Genomic DNA, 22,848 nt, shown 5'->3' with positions numbered 1-22,848 from the left:
GTAACAGAACCTTCAGGAACATGCATATTGCATATTACATACTCATTCATAAAAGCTATATCATAAAAGTATACGATAGTTTCAAAAAGCTCCTTTTTGAAAACTAATAATTGTACCTTCTTACAACCCTTTATGAAAAAGGTATTTTGACATGATTTCAAAATGTAATAATTGTACCTTACATCATATACAAGACAACATGAAAAGAAATATAGGAAAAAGACAAAACATGAAATCGGCTACATAAAGAAAAACAAATATAATATGTTTTGAAAAGACTCTAGTTACCTTCTTTAAAGAAATGATTTTAAATATAGGAAAAAGACAAAACATGAAATCGACTACATAACAAATATAATATGTTTTGAAAAGACTCTAGTTACCATCTTTAAAGAAATGATTTCAAATATAGGAAAAAGACAAAACATGAAAATTGGCTACACAAAGAAAACAAATATAATAAATGTTTTGAAAAGACTCTAGTTACCTTTTTACAAACCCATAGAATGTCGACTTACTTGAAGTCATCATTCTCTTTGTACAACATTAAATACCTCCTGTAAGAAATCTTTGTTAAATATCCTTCTCAAGAATGCCGACTTTCTTGTAGTCCTCATTCTCTCTGAAGACTTTGAAAAACACAACATAAAGAAAACACTTGACATGACTATGTACAAATAAAATATCTTAAAGCACTCATTGTACTTACACTCATTTAAAGTAAAGAAGTACTTATGTACCTCAAATCATTAATTAGAATAAAGACAAAACTACAATCCAACGTTCAATGTACTATTGTAAGAAATAGACTTTTTACATAAAATATGTATTACCTAAAATATTACAACGACTAGTGTACCCTATATTTTACTTTTATGGAAAAAGGCTTTCTCGAATTTCTCTAAAGATGTTTTTGAAATGACATAACATTTCACATCTCAAAAAGGCTACGATTTCAAAAAGTAACGACTACTTTTTTAAAAGCTATATAAACACACTCAAATAAACTATTCAACCATGGAATGGACATGTGCGCTTACAACGAGAAAAATTCCTATTCATTATTTGAAAAGAGAGCCTTGAAAAAGAAAGAGAAAAAGAAAAGAGAAAAAGTAAAGTATAGCTCTTTGAAAAAGAGTATCCTCTGAGTGACAAACAGAACATTCTGAGAATCCTTTATTCGTGCATTCATATCATTCTGAAGGTTCTATAGGAAGTATTGTAACTCTGTTATTCACTGTTTTCCTTCTTTGTTGAAAGAAGTAGACTTCTGTGAAAGAGGGTGTTGCCCTTCTCTGTTGAGAGAAGAAGACCTCTGTGAAAGAGGGTGTTGTCCTTCTCTGTTGAGAGAAGAAGACCTTTGTGGAAGAGGGTGTGCCCCTTTTCTGTTGGGAGAAGAAGACTTCTGAGGAAGAAGGTGTTGTACTATTTATCCGGTGACTCGGATGTTATAGTGGAAAGCTCAAGTGGTTTGCTTGGGGACTGAATTTAGGTCTGGGTATTGACCGAACCAGTATAAATTCTGTGTTTTATGTGTTGTGCCTTATTGCCTGATTATTTTATTTTATCGATCTTTATCGTATTTCACTATTCACCCCCCCTCTAGTGGAATTTCATAATGTTGGCACAAGGTTCTGCTGTTTCAAAGGATATAGTAAAGTTGATAAACTTTACATCTTTGTGAAACACTCCTGTTGAGGCTTCTTTTGAGGAGCTATACCCCCTTCATCCTAGAGTACTTGTAGTCGTGCACGACACGTCTAGTACTGCGATGATCGGATGAGACGGTCGTGCGACCTCGAACAGTGCGAAATGCACAATGCTGGAATCACATAAAAGGCCTCACATTCGCCTTCATAGGCAAGATGCTCAAGTGGTTTAAAGACCACAGCATAGAATGGGTCGTTAGTTAAGCAACCCCTAACGTACCTATTCGTTTCTAATGGTCTGTCAAGGGAGAGGACAGAGCGGTACAAACTCCAATGGACAGGTTGTTAACAACCACCCTACGGGCAATGTTCCGCCCTCCCCAGTCATTGGAGTTAGGGGAAAGGGGCTACAATAGTTAGCTCAACACTTCTGCAGAAGTTGGATGCATCCTTGGCACTGCCTCCTTTGGGGAATCCTCTCTCGGCTAAAGCCGTCCCTTTGAAGCGGACTCAACTAGCTATTCGAGTTATTCAAAATACATAGAATAACAGACGCTCGAACTAGTCTCAGTTGTTTCTATGTTTTACCTGCACGTACCCGCAGGCCAGTAATATCGAAACATAAAGTCTGTTCACACTGGTTGTTGAGTAGTGAGACTCACTTGTACTCGCTTGCACTACTGACTCCCTTGCACTCGCGTGCACCACTGACTCGTTTGCACTCACTTGCACTACTGACTCGTTTGCACTCGCTTGCACTACTGACTCGCTTGCACTACCTATTCGTTTGCACTACTGATTCGCTTGCACTACTTACGCGTTTGCACTATTTACCTGCTTGCATTGCTTACCTGTTTAACTGCATATCTGCTTTAAACTGCGCAACCTACTGAATTAAATGTACATAATTCAGTTTCCTTGTAGTCTCTCTTGTGCACCTACTAGTTTTTTGCGAAACTAACCCATTATATGGGTATAGGTGATGAATAGGTACTCCACGGGCGATGGCGCGATGGCAAGATGGCTTCATGACTTTCTTCTTCCTGCTCTTAGCTCGCGTCCTGATGTTTTTGGGTCTTGTAACGGATTTTCCTTGGGACATCCGAATTTTGTACTTTTGAAACCTTCTTTTAATGAAAGTGCCTTTTTCAAGTAGCATGGGTTGTATGTTTTGGTTCTTCAGCTAACGTGCCCAAAGTGGTCAGCTTGCCTTTCTAAAATTAACAAAAGGATGGTCTTCCGCTGATTTCATAAACCAACTATGTAATAAAGAGATTCTTTTAGTCTCTTGCCTGTTTTCTGAAACGTTCGAAAGTTTGAAATTTTGGGGCGTTACACCAGGAGTTCAAGTGCTCCAGTTTCAGTTAAAATCCATTTCCCGCAGTGTAGGAGTCCATTTCAGCTCATTTCAACTGAAATTGAGCTAAGTCCAGTCAGTTGAGCTAGTGTTTGAGCATCAGTTTTAGTTCATCTTAGTATTGTTGATATTTATTCCAGCACGAACCCAGTTCTTGTTCGTAACTCACTTTACTCCAGTGATAATTTCTCACCATTTTTATGAAAAGGACACCATTTCTCGACCATTCAGTCTAGGAGTTTAGTTGAGCCAGTGTCTCGTCAGTTCATTTGAGTTTTGAAACCCTAGAACTCAGTTCATTCCAGTTTAAACCAGTTATGTAATAACCAGAAAAAAAAATTTAAATCATTTCGGACCCGGGTCGGATCTGACCCGGATCCGAGCCCAGTAAAGAGGAGGGCTATCGGTAGGCCATAAGGGCCTACCGAGCGGCGCCTGCCCCCCCCCCCCCCCTTTTTGCTGCTTATAAATGAAGCAGGGGGGGGGGGGGGGAAGCATCGAATGCTTTCCCCTCCCCGTCGCCTCTCCTCTCCCCAATTTCCTCCTTTCTCTGGCTCCCCCGCTCCTTCCCGCTGTCGTCGACACATGCCGTCGCCGACACCCGCTATCCGCCTCCGCCGGCGACCTTTAAGTGAGTCTCCCTCTCCCTTGTTTTCCTGTTTCCTGCATGAGAGGGGGGAGCGAACCCCTCCACCTGCGGCCTCGGCAGGAGGGGGTGGTGGATTCCGGCAGGGGGCGAGCCCCCTGCCTTTTGGTGTTTTTTGGCAGGGGGTTTCACCCCTGCCTTACGATTTCCGGTAGGGGGCGAGCCCCCTGCCTTTTGGTGTCTTGCGGCAGGGGGTTTTCGCCCCCCTGCCTTGCGATTTTCGGCAGGGGGCGAGTGTAATGAGATATTGCGGAAATATAAAGAGTGCATACAAGCACTTACAACAATGAAAAAGAGACAATATCACAAGTCCACAAAGGGACAATACAAGCACAAGCCTTAAAGAAGGCAACAATATAAAAAGCCTCTTATTGAGAAGAGAGAGAACTCTCAAGAATGAAATACATACAAGGGGATCACCCCTATTTATACAAAAGGGAGAGGAGAGAAGGGGAGGCAAAATGCCTCAAAAGGAGAGCCCAAAAGGGGGCTCCCATGGAGTCGTTGGGAGCCCCCAACGGTCACATTTGTGACCGTTGGGGGCTCCAACGACTCTATGGTTGGAGCCCCTTTTGTGATATAAAAAATACAAAAATAAATGAAAAAAATAAAAAAGAAAAAAATACATTTTAACAAAATCTGAAAATAGTTGTTTTCTAAAACAACTAGTGAAATTACAAAAATACCCCTATCGGGTATTGATGTAATATACAGAATATATATATATATATATATATATAAGATACATTTTAACACCCCCCCTCAAACTTTACGGGGAAATGACGGAAAGTTTGCCAAGAAGAAACATGAAGCGAGGAGCCGGAATAGCTTTAGTGAAGAAGTCCGCCAACTGATATTCTGAAGTGACATAGGGAAGAGCAATAGTTCCTCGCAAGAATTCGTCACGAACATAGTGGCAATCCATTTCGATATGTTTTGTACGCTCATGAAAAGTATGATTGCTCGCAATATAGATGGCACTCTTGTTGTCGTAACATAGCTTTGAGGCTTCGGTAATATCAACTCCCATGTCTTTAAGCAAACTGCGAAGCCATACAAGTTCCATTGTCGTGGTTGCCATAGCCCGGTACTCAGCTTCAGTGGATGATAGTGAAACTTTCTGCTGCTTCTTGCATCGCCAGGCAATCAAAGAGTCTCCTAAAAAAACACAAAAACCAGTAGTTGAGACTCGATCATTGGGATTACCTCCCCAATCTGCATCAGTATAAGCAAGAAGATTCAAGGAAGAAGAGGAGGATAGAAATAGCCCTTTATTGATGGTATTCCGAATGTAGCGGATGATTCGGAGAACGGCACTCATATGCACAGTTGTAGGAGCATGCTGAAATTGGCTAACTGAGTGAACCGCATGAGTGATATCTGGTCTGGTGATGGTTAAATAGGTAAGAGATCCAATGAGTTGTCTGTAAGGTGTGGGATCTTCCAGAAGAACCCCATCCTCCAACCGCAATTTGGCATTAATAACCTCAGGAGTCTCTACTTTCTTATCATCAGAAATCCCAGACTTAGAACATATATCCGCAGCAAGCTTCATCTGTGACAAAATATATCCTCTAGGAGAATATGCAACTTCAATCCCAAGAAAATATCTGAGAAATCCCAAGTCAGACATATCAAAATTATTTTTTAACATATTTTTAACATCAATAATACTATTTTGATCATTCCCAGTGATAATCATATCATCAACATAAAGCAACAAAATTACGATACTAGAACCTGCATGTTTAACAAAAAGAGCAGTGTCAGTATAACAAGAGTGAAATCCTAACTTTATCATGATATCACTGAAACGATCATACCAAGCCTTAGGCGCTTGTTTAAGGCCATACAATGCCTTCAAAAGCCGAAGAGTTTGACCTTGTTTAATATTTATTCCGGGTGGCGGGTCCATATAAACTTCTTCACTTAAACTTCCATTTAAAAAGGCATTTTTTACGTCAAGTTGATAAATAGGCCATTTTTTGGTTGATGCAACAACTATTAAGGTCCTGACACTAGTCATTCGAGCTACGGGAGCGAATGTTTCTTCGTAATCAATGCCATATTCTTGGTAGTATCCCTTAGCCACTAATCTAGCTTTATATCGTTCTAAAGAGCCATCGCTTTTTGTTTTAACTTTGAAGACCCAGCGACAACCAATAGGTTTTTTGTGTGAGGGTAGAGTAACTATTTCCCAAGTATTGGCCTTTTTTAATGCATTAAGTTCAACTTGCATTGCTTCAACCCAATGAGGTATCGATTTAGCTTGATTATAGTGTGTTGGTTCAAAATAAGAATGTAGGGTTATTAAACATGCCTGATAGTTGGGAGTTAAGGAATCATAGGATACAAACCTATTTGGGGGTATTGATATTCTAGAAGAATGCCTAACTTGTGGTTCCTCAGTGGATTCCGAAATTTGAGAGTATTTTTTGAGGGCACTAATAGGATTTTCTTGATTTCTTCTTGAGTAAACATTTATATTGGTATCACTATCATGAACATTTATATTCAAATCACTATCATTTGAGGGAGTTATGTCAAGAGGGGATACCTTATGAGAATGATCAATGTTTTCAAGAAAATCTTCTTGTATGTCATCAATAAGATCATATAAGAATATGTAGTTAATTTCATTTGTTTCTTCTAGTTTATCAAAACCGTTTTCTTCTTCTAGAAATGTTACATCTTTTGAAATATATAGTTTATCATTCTTAAAATCATAACATCTATACCCTTTTTGATTTTCACCATATCCTAAAAAAACACATTCAATTGCTTTTGGAGATAACTTATCTCTTTTATGTAATAGGACAAAACATTTGCAACCAAAAATACGAAGACGATTGAAATCGGGTGAAAATTTAAAGAGTTTTTCATAGGGAGAAACATTTTTTAACTTAGAAGAGGGCATTCTATTGATTAGATAGGTTGAGGTTAGAACGACTTCGGCCCAAAACTTCTTTGGAATATTTCTAGAAATAAGTAATGTTCTAGTGGTTTCTATAATGTGCCTATGTTTCCTTTCCGCTAGGCCATTTTGTTGGGGAGTCCTAGGACATGACTTTTGATGGCAAATGCCATTTTGGGTTAAATAGTTTTGGAATTCATGAGATAAGTACTCGCCACCGGAATCGGATCTTAACATGGATATGTTACTTTGAAATTGATTTTGAACTTTTTAATGAAAATCTTTAAAGAAAGCAAATACTTCCGATTTATGACTAAGGAAATAAATCCAAACATACCGAGTAAAGTCATCAATAAACGTAACATAATATGAATAACCCCCTTTAGACATAACCGGAGAGGGCCCCCACACATCCGAATGCACCAATTCAAAAGGCCTTGATGAAAGAAAAGTTCTATTTGGAAATGGAGTAGATTTCATTTTTCCAAAAATGCAATCTTTGCAATTAATTTCTTTTTCGTTACAAAATTTGTTTCCAAAAGGAAAGAGATACATTTTAGAATAACTTGGATGACCAAGTCTTTTATGCCAAGTTTCCATGCTTTTCTCTTGGACATAAGAACAAAAAAAGTTTGTAGGGAGATCAAGATGGTCCATATAATAGAGGTCTCCTTTTCTATGGCCTTGCCCAATTCGCTTCCCGGACCGGAGATCCTGCACAAAGCAACCATTAGATGAGAAAGATATTTCACATCCATGGTCGGCAATTTGAGAAACCGAAAATAGGTTTAAATTTAGTTTTGGAACAACTCTTACTTTTGGAACACAAAAATTTTGTGCATCTTTAAAAGAGCCAATACTTGAAATTTTTAAAAAGGTTCCATCGGCTGTAGAAACACAAGAGTCCTTTGAATTGGTGCAAACATCAACAAGTGCATCCTCATGAGGGGTCATATGAAAGGAAGCTCTGGAGTCAAGGATCCAAGAATACGTACCGGGTGAAGATGATGAAGCAATAGCCGCACCCGATGTGGAGGAAGAAACCTTTAGCATTTGTTGGAGAGACATGGATATTTGTCCAAGAGTTTCTTTGATGTCATTGTTCTTGCCTTCATCTTCTTTGGTGGTGGTTTCCTCAAGAGAAGCCACTTTAGGCTTGGAGGTTCCAATAAGCTTTGGATAAGTGGGTCTAATGTGACCTGGCTCATTGCAATAATGGCAAACAATCATTTTTCTTCCTCCATTGTAGTTTCCTTGTTTCCCAAAATGAGGAGGTTTATAGGTTCTAACATTATTACCCGGTTTTGATACGGCAAGGACTTCATCGACATGCTTACTCATGCCAAGCCTTGTCTCCTCTTGAGTGATTTCGGCAATAGCATCCTCAATAGGAGGAAAAATAGATCTATGGAGAAGTGAAGATCTCACTTGCTCAAATTCGGGACGTAGCCCAAAAAGAAATTGGAACAATCGCTCTTGTTCCATTTGTTTTTGCCTTAAATCAATATCTTCCATAGAAACCCATTTTGGCTCCAAGAGAGCCAATTCATCCCATAGTGGGTTTAAAGCACTATAATAGTCTTGAATGCTAGAATCACCTTGCTTGGTGGTTCTAATCTTTTCTTGCAAGAAATAAGCCCTTGCAAGATCCTTTTGGGTATACATACCCTTCATAAAGGACCAAGCCTCATTGGCTCTACGAAATTTAGCTATATTAGCACATACCTTAAGCTCCACATTGTTCATAAACCACGCAAGGATTTTTGCGTGATTGCTTTCCCAATCTTCCACTTCCTTTTGATGACTTTCAATGACCTTGAGGCGAGCATCTCCTTCAAGAGCCTTTTCTTGACCTTCTTCCATCTTTGTGAGCATAAGCTTAGGTTCCGGAACGGTACCCATGACAAAACCCCAAAGCTTCTTTCCTTTGAGATTATTTTCCATTGCCGATGCCCACATCATATAGTTCTTTCCATTGAGCTTGAAAGATAGGTCAATCTTTGTCTTCATGATGATTCCAAGAAGTGAGAAGATATCCACTAAATATGAAATACACGAACCACACTTTTCCTTCAAGAATCGAGTGGCTCTGATACCATGTAATGAGATATTGCGGAAATATAAAGAGTGCATACAAGCACTTACAACAATGAAAAAGAGACAATATCACAAGTCCACAAAGGGACAATACAAGCACAAGCCTTAAAGAAGGCAACAATATAAAAAGCCTCTTATTGAGAAGAGAGAGAACTCTCAAGAATGAAATACATACAAGGGGATCACCCCTATTTATACAAAAGGGAGAGGAGAGAAGGGGAGGCAAAATGCCTCAAAAGGAGAGCCCAAAAGAGGGCTCCCATGGAGTCGTTGGGAGCCCCCAACGGTCACATTTGTGACCGTTGGGGGCTCCAATGACTCTATGGTTGGAGCCCCTTTTGTGATATAAAAAATACAAAAATAAATGAAAAAAAGAAAAAAGAAAAAAATACATTTTAACAAAATCTGAAAATAGTTGTTTTCTAAAACAACTAGTGAAATTACAAAAATACCCCTATCGGGTATTGATGTAATATACAGAATATATATATATATATATATATATATATATATATATATATATATATATATATATATATATATATATATATATATATATATATATATATATAAGATACATTTTAACAACGAGCCCCCTGCCTTTTGGTGTCTTTCGGCAGGGGGCGAGCCCCTTTTCTTTTGGTGTTTTCGGAAGGGGGTTTCACCCCCCTGCCTTGTGTTTCCCGGCAGGGGGCGGGCCTCTGCCCTATTGTGTTTTTCGGCAGGGGGTGAGCCCCCTGCTTTCTTGCGTTTTCCGGTAGGGGGCGAGCCCCCTGCCTTCTTGGGTTTTCTGGCAGGGGGTTTCACCCCCCCTGCCTTGTGTCTTCCGGTAGGGGGCAAGCCCCCCTGCCTTATGTTTTTCCGACAGGGGGCGAGCCCCCTGCCTTCTTATGTGTTTCGCAAGGGGTTTCGGCCCCCTGCCTTGTGTTTTCCTTTTTCATAAATCTTCTACAAGCAAAGGCCATCATGATTATATCAATAACAATGGTGAATGATGACAAATTTAAGCAAGCTATATAAAAAGATAACTCAATTTAGATAATAAGTCTACTATGGGACAACAATGACATGTAACATTAAGGAAAAAACATATAGAGATTCTCAAAGAATCATATATAAATCAAAGAGCATACATTATTACCACCAATCATGAATACTCAAAGCAATCTAATAACTTATAGCCATATATGCTATACAAAAGCTATGAATTTCAATACCGCATACCAAATATCACTCACAATGCATCAAATATAACCCTTCTAAGGTCCCAAGCACAAAAACTCACCAGGGGGCAAAATGTATTCCATAATGGGAAAACAAGTTAATATTATGTCACACAAAATGCATTCAAGTATATGTGAACAAAGCATCCAATGCAAGAGTCAATTTCAATACGAATGATAAAGGAGAAATGAATCCAAGAACATTCTCAAGCATAATCAATCAAGGATGTTTTGAAAGAATTGATTTTGCACACTGAGAGCAACATCTTAAAGTCAACCATTAAAGCCACATAATCATAAAAATATGAGACATGAGCACGTCGATATGAGATCATACAAAATATATAACGCCCCAAATTTTTAAACTTTCGAACCTTTCAGAAAACAGATAAGAAACTAGAAAAAAAATCTTTCCTTCAGAGTTCATTTATGAAATCAACGGAAGTCTATTCTTTTGTTAAATTCAGAAAGGCAAGCCGACAACTTTGGGCACGCTAGCTAAAAGAACCAAAATGCACAAACCATGCTACTTGCAAGACACTTGGAAAAACCACTTCCATTAAAAGAAGTTTCCAAATAGTACAAAATGCGGATATCCCTAGGAAAATCCGTTACAAAACCCAAAACGTCCAGGACGCGAGCTAAGAGCAGGAAGAAGAAAGTCTTGAAGTCATCTTGCCATCGCCCGTGGTGTACCTAATCAATACCTGTACCCATAGAATGGGTTAGTTTCACGAAAAAACTAGTAGGTGCATAAGAGAGACTACAAAAAACTGAATTAAGTACATTTAATTCAGCAGGTTACGCAGTTTAAAGCAGATATGCAATTAAACAGGTAAGCAGTTCAAACAGGTAAGCAGTGCAAAAATGTAAACAGTTCAAACAGGTAAGCAGTGCAACTGTCAAACACAGCATGACGATTCATTTGATCGTAAGTTGTGAACTACTACGCAATAAGCAAGTAAGCAAGTCTCATGACTCATCGACCAGTGTGAACAGACTTTATGTTTCGATATTACTGCTCTGCGGGTAGGCACAGGCAAAACGTAGAAATAATTGAGACTAGTTCGGGCGTCTGTTATTATATATATTTTCAATAACCCGAATAGCTAGCTGAGTCCGCTCCTAAAGGGACGACTTTAGCCGAGAGAGGATTCCCTAAAGGCAGGTAAGTGGCAACATATGCATCCAACTTCTGCAGAAGTCCATGGGATCTACCACCTAGGATAATGTCTGGTAGTCCCTTCTCCTAACTCCAATGACTGGGGAGGCCAGATCTTTGCCCGTGGGGTGGTTGTTAACAACCTGTCCATTTGAGTTTTGTACCGCTCCGTCCTCTCTCTTGACATACAACAAGAAGCGAATGAGTGCGTTAGGGATTGCTTAATTAACGAACCATCCTATGCTGTGGTCTTTAAACCATTCGAGCATCTAGTCTATGAAGGCGATCAATCACCATTTAAGTGATTACAGCATTGTGCATTTAGCACTATTCGAGGTCGCACGACCGTCTCATCCGATCATCGCAGTACTAGCATGTAGTGCACGACTATAAGTACTCTAGGATGAAAGGGGTATAGCTCTTCAATAGGAGCCTCAACAAAAGTGTTTCACAAAGATGTAATGTTTCTCAAACTTTTCTTTGACATTCTTTATCTTTTGAAACAGCCAGCAGCTTGTGCCAACATTTGGCATGCGACTTTCTAGAATCTCATCCGCTATTGGGGTATCTACATGCCTTGCATGGCTCGATACCGGCTTCGATAGACAGGATATGGGTTTCTCAATAAAACCCCTGCTAAGAAGTTCGCTTGAACCCCAAATCGTCTGCAGGACTGCATACTCGAAGAACCAGGATCCTTGCGAGGTATCCCTCTTCTTAGACGAGGATGAATCGCTAAACTCCTGACTCAACTCTTGTCGCAAGAGGGAGAGCGATAAGTGTCTCTTGCATCTTCCACGAGAATGCCTTTAAAGCGCATGCAATGAGCGAGAACCTAAGCATCATCTGCAATGACAAAGCAGTAACAACATATATGCAAAAGCAAGAGCCTGAACGCAAAGCGCGACAACAAAGTAAAGACTGTAAGCAGGAGTGCAACACAAAGCCTGGGCGCAATGCGCGACGGCAAAGTAAAGACTATAAGCAGGAGTGCAACGCAAAATTTGGGGCGTTACAAAATATCCATGGTATTATCAAAGAATTTAAAATTATGATGACTTAAGGTATACATCATGCAAGAATCTAAACTTCAAAACACATTTTTGACATGGAATTCATATAATATACCTAAAAATCATGCTTTGACACATGCTTAAAGTCACCATCATTACGATAAAACAAAATACATACAATAAAAATTAGTATTTTGCAAACATGAAAAATATATAAGCATAATATTTAAAATTTTAAGAAACCACATACGCTTGCAAAATATAATTTCCATGATGATATTTTTCAAAAAATATACATATTCATAATCAAAACATATATTTCAAGTAAATATGCTTATGCAAAAACATATATCAAAAGATAATAATTTTCACAAATTCTAATTTTAAATAATTTGAAAATATATTCATTTTTAACATATTTAATAAATAGCCACAATATTTCAAACACATTTTTAAATATATATCATAAATATTTAAAGTAGATAATCCAAAGAAAATAATACCGGAATACGAGAGCCTCGAGTCCAAGCCGTACATCAATTCAAATCTTTCTTTCGAAAACAAACACGAACAAGATGCCTTGCTCTGATATCATGTCACGAAGTGGCGCAAAACCCAAGACTTTCCAAATTGTAATCTAAATGCCAAATAAAAATGCATTTGAATACTAACATGATACAAACTAATACAAGTTTTTTGAATTAATGATTTCATTCATAATGAACAATAAAATACATAAAAAACCCCACTACAAAGTACACTCAAGAACACTCAAAATACCTAAAACTACCCATCACTCTCTCACTCACAATAGGCACGTACACCCCATATATATAGAGAGAGAAAAAAGAGGAAGAGTTGGAGGAAAGAGAGGAGAGAGGAAGTCCTCTCTAGCCATTGGACTAGGTCCAACGGCTAGTTTGACTAGCTGTTGGTACTAGTCGTTGGGCTTAGTTCCCAACAACTAGAAGAGAGTGAATTTAAGTTGACTTTATATATATAAAATATTATATATATAAAACATTATATATACACAAAAAGGATACATTTAATCTTAACAATCATTCCGGAAGTTTGAGGGTGTAGTGTTAAGATGTGCATTTCGTGTATATATATATACACACATATATTCATTTAGAATAGGATAAGTTTTTTATTCTTTCTTTTATTTTTTTTTGTATTTTTTTGTTTGAGTCAACATTGTGTTGGCTTAGCCGTTAAAGAATAATATTTTTCAATAGTGAGTATTCCCTTGGTGTGTGCCTATTGTCCCCTTAGTGGCCTTTTGTGAGTGTGCCCATTGTGGCCTTTTGTGATTGTGCCTTTGATAGCTATTTGGTGGACCATCATGCTCGGTTGGTGGTGTTGATTCTCGTCTCTTTACATGATGCCATGGTCATATTACAAGAAAGGTCCACAATTTTCTGCTGCTTCATAGTAAAGGCGTGGCAGATTTTTTTACCTAAAATCTCTTTTATCTTTTCTTTTAATTCCCTGGATGCCCCTGACATTGCAAACATTGAAGTACCAATTGCTTGGCTTGGCGAGCTTGCTGGCCCTTTTTGCATTGACCATATCATGGCTGGTGTGTGTGTGTGTGTGTGTGTGTGTGTGTGTGTGTGTGTGTGTGTGTGTGTGATTGATTTTAGAGCGTACAATCATGGTTCCACATATTGAGAATTTGTAGCATATATATGCATAAAAGAATGACAAGTATATAGGAATCACACAAGATCTGGATTAGAAACTATGTCACAATGACACGCCAGGCATGTCACACATGACATGGTATGCCAAGACGTACAACGCCATATACATTACAACACAGTCTCTGTCATGGTCAATGCATGTCATGTATTTTAAGAGTTTAAATTTTAAACCAAGGGTGTATGAGAGAGAGTCATCACACCTTTTTAACTTCTCAATCATGTCGGAGAGACAGAGAGAGAGGGAGGGAGAGGAGGGGGGAAGGGAGTCGCTCACTTCTCATTTAAGATGAGATACGCCATCTCCAATCTCATTAGGGCTCATATCAAATAATTAAATTAGTTCTACTAAATTTATGTTTAATACAAAAATGTTTTTAATAGACAAAAGGCAAAAAACTTTTAAATGCAAAATACAAAACATTTAATTATATATATATATATACAAGTCGCTGTGTCATACTTTTCAGAATTTTGTCGGATTCATGTCACATTTACGAGTCATGTACATGAACTTACTCGTGTCTTTGTGACAGATTAGAAATTGGCAATATCTGAGACTTTTCATTGATTTTTTTTGGTCTACAAGGTTTACGAGTTAAGTACAAGTCCTAATTCTAGATAGGGGTCATAAAAAATCTTTAATCTTAAAATGTATCTATGCCATTTTGTTTAGACATACTTGACTTTGTGCATGAGAATAATGCCATATACATGCAAAATGAGCACTCAAGTTATTTTATGTAACGTCAGAGCTCAAAAGCTTTGAACCCTATGACTGTTCAAGGTGCTGTGTCCAAGCCACCACTAACCCGATTGCTTAAATCAATTCAATATCAAATCAGTTAAAGCAATCCAAGGAAGCATCCTAAGATACATGCACAGAAAAGTAATAAGGACAAAGAAATAAGAGAGCACAAACCACAACATCAGGTTTTATGTGGTTCACTCACAAGGGGTTACATCCGTGGTCTGGGAAAATGTCACTATCAATAAAGAGATCACATGGGGATTATGAGATTAGGGATAAGAAACCTTACCTCCCCAATCTGATGAGAACCCAGTGCTCCACAACCAACAACCCCATTAAAAGAGACACCACAACATTTTCCGACCTTTATATACGCAATTCAGTGAGCTTTGTGATGGCAAACACCCCCAAAATCACCTTTGAGCCTTAGTGTATGGATTTGAGAAGCTTTTCGAGAGAACACCACCTTTATTCTGCACTTCTACAATGAGAAAAACTCACCCCAAGCATTAGGACGACCCACCTTTTCTCCTTAGGTTAATGAGACCCAATGACCAAAATACCTCTCAACAAAGAGGAAAAAGAATCATTAACCCTAAGAAACCAAAGATGGGCGATTGATATCACCTAACCTAACACACGGCAGAATTTTTTATTATTTTATTTAATGATTCAAACACATTTTATAGAAATCTTTAGTGGCTTTATCTTTTGATAGTATTAAGGAATTGATAACCAAAATGAAGGTTGGAGAAGCTTTGCCTGCAGAAGATGCTAGCATGGATGTTGTTGTTGGAACTTTGGTACTATGCTCTGTGGAAGATGTTCATACAACTTTAGAAGGTGAGAGTTTCCTTGATTGTCCTCTTTAATAATGTATTTCTAAAAGTGCACATTGATGTCAATATGTCCTTATCACTTGCTTTAATTTTGAATTTATATTTGATGTTCATTTTGCAAAGTTTGAGACAAATATGATCTATATCCATTACACTTGACAAAATCGTATGATTATGATGCCTTCAAGATCTTATTTTAGGCAAACAGTAAGTAGTCCTACAGAGAAGTTAATTTTATATTTTCTTTGATGGAATGTTTAAAAATAAAGTTTCAGTTTGATATGTTTAATTGCTTATGCATTTAAGTTGTCCACTAAGACTTGATCTCTAACATATAGATTTACCAAATTGATTTCTATCTGGAAGTTATCAGTTCAGGAAGGTAATGATGTTTAACTGAAGAAGAAAAATTGACATTTGATATACCATAGCAAGTTCAAACAGTAATATCCTCCCTTCTTGGGGATCATGGTGCTATGGCTCATAACTATGGTGGTCATGACTTATTCAACTTGGCACTTAGTCCTTATGATTGCTTTCAAAATGGTATTTCATGTCTCCTCTCATAAACGTGTGCAATGTGCTAGACAGGTCAGATGTTGACATGATTAGTGAACTTCATAACATGAAGAAGGTTTCTATAGTTGTACCTTCGAAGTCCAATCATAATGTTAATCTTCTCTCTGTTCTACAAAAGAAAAATAAATCCTTGATGTTTCCTTTCAGCCTCCACTATATTTAAATCAAGGAGGCATCACAAGAGCGAATGTGAGAATTTCTTCAGAGAAATTTCATTAACCAAAACATGAGAAGTTATTGTTAAATTGTACATATATACATATATATATGTGTATATATATTATATATATATTATTGATGTATATATATTTTTATTTTCTTTATTTTATTTTTATTTTATCTAGTTCTTTTAGAACTAGAGTGGGACTAGTCAACACCTTGTTGACTAGTCAAAGGAGTCGTTGGACTAGCTCCAACGACTCTATTTCCAGCCATTGGAGCTAGTCCAATGACTCTTTTGAGTCCCTCTTGCTTGTATATAAATAGGGGTGTTCCCTTTCTCTTGTAATTCAATGCTTCTCGCATGGTGATGAATAAAAATAATATTTATTTTAGCCCTCTTGTGAAATACCCCTTGTGTGGGTTTGGTATTGAGTGTGCCATTTTGTGGACACTTGTGCGTATTCTTTTGAATCATTGGTGAGCATATTGAGTGTGATTGAAAGATTCTTGTTTCTTTACATGGTATGAGAGCCTTGGTTGCTCGTCTCTTTAAGATTGCTTGTTGCCTCATTTTCTGTGCCCAAGGAAAAAAGATTTTGGCGAATCAAAGTGCTCGTGGAATTGTGCAAGTGTGGCTTGTTGGCTCGGGTGATTATGGTGGCGTGTTCGTGCCAGTTCGTGGTGTACTTATGCTAGTTCTCTTTCTTTTCTCATCTATTCTCTTCTTTCGTCTCTTTCTATCTTTGTAAGAATGGATGACAATGAGAAAGTCACCATCGTACCCATGAAACTCAAAGATACAAACTTTATGATGTGGTCTTCAATAATGAAGCACCATGTTAAAATGTAAAATGTAATATATATATAATATAATATAATATAATATTATTATTATATATAATTTTTGTATTTTTATTTTATTTATTTTTTGTTTTTTATTATCTAATTCAATTAGAACTAGATTTAATAAACTAGTCAAGTCCCAACTAGGCAATGGCGTAGCTAGGATTCATGTGAGGGTGGGGCAAACAGGGGTGTAGCAAAAAAAAAAAATTTGGTGTGATAGTCGGGGGTTCGGGGGGCAGCGCCCCCGAAAATATTTTTTTTGAGATAAAATAAAAAATGGCTACAATTATTAATAAAAATCTATTTCATATGGACAAATCAAACTATTTGCTGCAGTCAGGGCTCGGCTAGGACTGGACTGGGCTAAAAAAGTGGATAAAAATCTATTTCATATGGAATCAGGGCTGGGCTAGGACTGGGCTTTTAAAAAAAAATTTAACTGTTTTGGGAGGCAGGACTGGGCTACAGCCCAGTCCTGCGCGCCCCATCCCCCCCCAGCTCCGCCTCTGCAACTAGGACTTGACTAGCTCCGGCTATATTTAGAGCCGTTGGACTAGGGTCCAATGACTCTATGGAGAACTCTAAATGAGCTTTCCTCCTCTTCTTAAATGTGTATAAATAGGGGTCATTCCCCTCACTCTTGTATCAATGCTTAAAATATTATTATTTTAGAGTGTTCTTCCATTTATACTCTTTCATGGGTTATGCTTGTAGTATCTCCAATAGACACCTTTTGTGAGTTTTTCGTGCATTTGTGGAAGACCACCATTTTATTACATGGTATCAGAGCCTTGAAGATTTCTTGATCTTGGAGAATTCTCACCTCGATTTTCGTGCCTTCTTTGCAAAGAGTGATTTGTTCTCTTGTTCGTGGTTCAAGTGACCCTTTTTGAAGAAGGAAAGTGCTTGGTGGAAAGATTAGCTACGAAACTTGTATTTGTACTTATTTTCTTCCTCTCTTCTCTTTCTTTTGCTTTTCTTTCTTCTCCTACCTCTCTTTTTTCTTTCTCTTACCCTTGTAAAAGATGGATGACAATGATAAGATCACCATCATGCCCATGAAACTAAATGACACTAATTATGTAATGTGGACTTTGATAATGAAACACCACATTTGGGGAAAAGGGTTGTGGGGCATAATGGATGGTTCTGATTCGCAACCTAAACTAGCTCTCATAAAGATTGAGATTAATAAAGAAGTGCCTCTATCGAAAAGAGAAAAGAATAAAGCCATGGCTACCTATAAGAAGAAATAGAAAGAATGGAGGATAGGGCACGCCAAAATTATGTCATGGCTAATTAATAACATTGACATTAAGAAATGCTTTAACCTTGTTAAGTTTGAGCATGCTAATAACGCTTGAGAATACTTTAAAAATATGTATTCCCTTAAAGATATTGCACATGTGTGCAATTTGCAAGATAAGGTTTGGACAATGACTCAAAAGGATAAAACTATTAGAGAATATTACAATAAGTTGTCCAAACTTTGAGAAGAATTGGCTCTTTTAGAGCCAAAATGACATTGTCCCAAAGACATTGAGCTCCGTAAAAAACAACTTGATATGAAGCATTTTTATCAATTTATAAATGGTTTAAGACCGAAATTTGAGTCGACTAAATCGGCTCTTCTTCATCGAGGAAAAGTTTCCTCTATCGTTGATACTACAAAGGAACTGACTATGGAGGAAAACAGACTTAGAAAGAATACTCCAAAACCGAAAGATGATTCCGTTCTAGCTGTGTCTAGACTGGGTAACTATGTACGCTCTTATAGACTACCTCATTTCAATAGACAAAATTGTGGCTTTTACAAGAGAAAAGTCATTTGTCACCATTGTCATGAACCAGGGTACTATAGGCCTCAGTGTTAGAGCTAAGAGGAAAAGAAGAAAAGAAAGTTGTGTCTATTGGAACAGAATCCAAAGATCAAGATGCACCGGTTTCTATGGCTTAATTAATGGAGATTCTCCAACCTCTTTTCAAAGGCGCTTCCTCCTCATCTGAAGCCTCAACTGGAGCAGTTGTTTCATCATTCTTCGATCTAGGTAACTTTCCTTGGCTTCTTGACTTTGGTGTTTTTTTTTATATGACCCCAAATGACAATAGCTTATCCGAATGTTTCAAAAATAAGTCAAGTGTGTCAAAACAACAGTGGCAAGGGGCTCCGCCCCCTGCTGGAAAAGAAGGGACAGGGGGCAGAGCCCCCTGTTGAAACAATAGTGGCAGGGGGCAGAGTCCACTGTCGAAACAACAGTGGCAGGGGGCTCCGCCCCTTGCCGAACAACGGACAGGGGGGACGGAACCCCCTGTCGGAGGTGTCGACCGAAATAAAAAAGGACGGTGGTGGGTCGCTGGCACCCACACAACAAGGGAAAAACAGGTGGTCGTTGGCGTCGCTCGCTGGCAGCCACGGCTACAGGCAGCAATAGAAGGTCGGCGGCGTCGCTCACCGGCAACCGCGGATACGAGAGGCGAGAGGTGATCGGCGACGTCGCTCGCCGACAACCACGACCACGGAAAGCGAGAGGAGGGCGGTGGGGAACACAGAGAGGAGAGAGAGAATGGTCGAGGGCATTAGCCCCTCGCCTAAGGCACCCGTGCCTTTTTACAAGGCACGAGCTTCTCGATTCTTCGAGAAGCCCGATCCGGGCGAGGGCTCGGATCTGAGTCATGCCCAGTCTCAGATCCGGGTCCGACTCGAGCTCGGATTTGAGCCAGCTGAGGGCGCGGATCCGGGGCAGCCGGGGGGCTTGGATCCAAGGCAACTGGGGCTTGGATCTGAGCCAGCTGGCTAGCCGAGGCACGTCATCATCATTTTTTTTTGGACTTTACAACACTGCTTACTCGCTTGCACTACTTACCCGTTTGCACTGCTTACCTTGTTGTATTGCTTACCTGTTTAACTGCATATCTGCTTTAAACGTCGTAACCTACTGAATTAAATGTACCTAATTCAGTTTCTTGTAATCTCGTGCACCTACTAGTTTTTCGCGAAACTAACCCATTCTATGGGTACAGGTGATGATTAGGTACTCTACGGGCGATGGCGCGATTGCAAGATGACTTCAAGATTTCTTCCTGCTCTTAGCTCGCGTCCTGGACGCTATGAGTTTGTATCGGATTTTCCTTGGGATATCCGAATCTTGTGAGTTTTGGTTCTTTTAGCTAACGTGCTCAAAGTTGTCAGCTTGCCTTATGATTTATCAAAAGAAAAATCTTTCGCTGATTTCATAAACAAACTCTGAAAGAAAGAGATATTTCTAGTCTCTTGCCTGTTTTTCTGAAAAGGTTCGCAAGTTTGAAATTTGGGGCATTACATGCAGCAGATAGAAATCCCACAATGGAAGTGGAAAGACATCACTATGGACTTTATCGTCGGTTTGCCGAGGACTCGGAGAAAGCATGATGCGATTTGGGTGATCGTCGACTGACTCACCAAATCGGGCACATTTCCTCCCTATCCGCCTCGGTCAGTCACTCGACAGTCTGGCGGACCTCTATGTTCAAGAGATTGTAAGATTACACGGTGTTCCAGTGCATTGTTTTAAAACTCGCCGAGTCAACTCGTTGACTCGGCTGACTCGGCTCGGCCCTCCAACGAGTCAACCCGGCAAGGCAAACTCGGTTAGCCAAAACTCGGGCTTGACTCTGCCTGACTCAGCTTGACTCGACCTGACTCGGCTTGACTCGGCCTGACTCGGGCGAGTTTTGGGATGTTTGAAATTTGTTTTTTGAGTTTCAAATTACAGTTTCGAAATATATAAGTACATATATTTTAAAAGGGTTACCCCCAGATTTTGTATAAAAAAGAAAATAAAAATCATTTAAAGATAAAAAAGCATTTAAATCCATAGAATAAAATCGCCATGTTGTTCGAACTACTGTTCACCCTGTGTTATCAACTTATTCTAGCAAAATATTTTAAAGAAATGATTCTCACTATATATGGAGGGTCAACTGTGCCTATGGGAAGTCACATTTAGGTTTCGTCATCCATTTGTTATGTGAACAAGCATTGTACATATTCAAATATTAGTAGTCTTTTTATAGTTGTGCCATTAATATATTTTGTGCATAGTTTTATACATGAGAAAATTGCTTATTTATGTTGATATTGGGCATTCTGTAAACTTTCAATACGCACATATATCCCTATTTTACATTTATGGATTTGTTAGAGAGGGAATTAAAACTTTTAAAACAAGCTAGCATATATGATTGGCCATTTTAGGAACCTTAGGCAGTAGCAGACTGAACTCATGGTGACCAAATCCTTTAATTCAAGTCATGAATTAGTCAAAGTGCTTGTATAGATATCAAATTCAATTATTCAAGCAAACCTTTATAGCTCTTTGCAGTTGTTTTTGTATTCTTACAGACATTTGGAGACTATGTTTACTCAAAAACATGGTTTCAGACAAATTATATATTGTTTTTCTTTTAAAATCAAAAGTTAACAAAACCCGGTCCGAGTCACCGAGTTGACCCGCCGAGTCACGACTCAATAAAGAACGAGTCGAGTTCCGAGTCACGGGTTTTAAAACCTTGTTTCAGTGTCTATCATCTCCGATCGCGACCCAAGGTTCACCTCAAGGTTTTGGGGGCAATTACAGTTGGCCTTGGGTACAAAATTGAAGTTAAGCACCGCTTTCTACCCTCAAACCGACGGGCAATCTGAACGCACGATTCAGACTTTGAAAGACATGCTACGTGCATGCATGATGGATTGGAAGGGAGAATGAGATTCTCATACCAGTCTGACAGAATTTGCGTACAACAACAGTTATCACGCTAGCATCGGGATAGTCCCTTACGAGGCCTTGTACGGGAAGCCTTGTCGATCGCCTCTCTACTGGAACGAGGTTGGCGAGCGAAGATTGGATTCTCATGTAGTATTACAACACTACACTCAGCAAGTTCAGTTGATTCGGGAATGACTCCGTACTGCCCAAAGCCGGTAGAAAAGTTATGCATATCGGCGTCGTCGAGAGCTCACCTTCTCGACGGGAGATATGGTTTTTGTTAAGGTATCTCTCACAAAAAGCGTTTTCCGGTTCGAAAACAAGGGGAAGCTAAGTCTCAGATTCGTCGGATCATTCGAGATCCTAGACCAAATTGGTGAAGCAGTTTACCGTATGGCTATACCTTCTCAATACGCTCAGATCCATAATGTCTTTCACGTATCCATATTGAGGAAATATGTGCATGACCCGTCACACATCATCCATTACGATGATGTCGACATTCAGAAGGATTTGACGTTCGAAGAAAGACCAATCGAGATCATGGATCGTCGAGATCAAGTACTTAGGTCAAAGACGATATCCCTTGTCAAGGTGCATTGGCAGCACCATGGGATAGAAGAAAGTACTTGGGAGCCAGACTCTGATATTAGGGAGAAATACCCTGACTTGTACTTTGAACGATAAATTCAATTTAATTTCGAGGACAAAATTATTTTAAAGGTAGGATGTAAAACCTAGTTAAAAAAAAAAATCAGACTCGGGTCGGGTACAGACCTGACCCGGATCCAACCCGTGCCCAGCCCCTCGAAAGTGGCATTCAGGGGGGCTGGCAGCCCACAGAGGGGGGGGGGGGGGGGGGAACGCCGACGACATGGGGGGCGGCCCTTGTGTGCGCCTCCCCTTATAAAAGGGCGAGAGGGGAGGGCTTACGAGCCTCTCCCCCGACTCTCTCTCTCTCTCGCCTCTCTGCATCTCTCCCCGACACCCTCTCTTCCGTTTGTCGACGTCGGCGACTTCCCTTCCCGGCGACCTCCCTCCTCTTCGGCGACTTCCCTTCCCGGCGATCTCCCTCCTCTTCGGCAGCCCCAGGTAAGCCCTCTCGTCTCTTCTTTTCCTCTTCTTCTACCTTCTCCTCTCCCGACGGCCGCAGGCAGGG

At 39.3% G+C, this 22,848-nt stretch overlaps 1 protein-coding gene across 2 annotated transcripts in view; it reads left to right on the top strand.

The window, feature by feature from the left end:
* The window catches only part of LOC149816853 (uncharacterized), a 174,974-nt gene that overhangs the window by 133,611 nt on the left and 18,515 nt on the right, over positions 1-22,848 (top strand). For both annotated transcript variants that reach the window (XM_089988100.1, XM_089988101.1), the window contains exon 4: positions 15,265-15,361. In XM_089988100.1, the coding sequence (XP_089844226.1) occupies positions 15,265-15,361 (97 nt within the window). The remainder of the gene's footprint in view (positions 1-15,264; positions 15,362-22,848) is intronic.

This window comes from Nuphar pumila, chromosome 14, assembly GCF_984573655.1.
Source record: "Nuphar pumila chromosome 14, dmNupPumi1.hap1.1, whole genome shotgun sequence".
NCBI lineage: Eukaryota > Viridiplantae > Streptophyta > Magnoliopsida > Nymphaeales > Nymphaeaceae > Nuphar > Nuphar pumila.
This window is presented reverse-complemented; position numbering and strand designations above follow the sequence as displayed.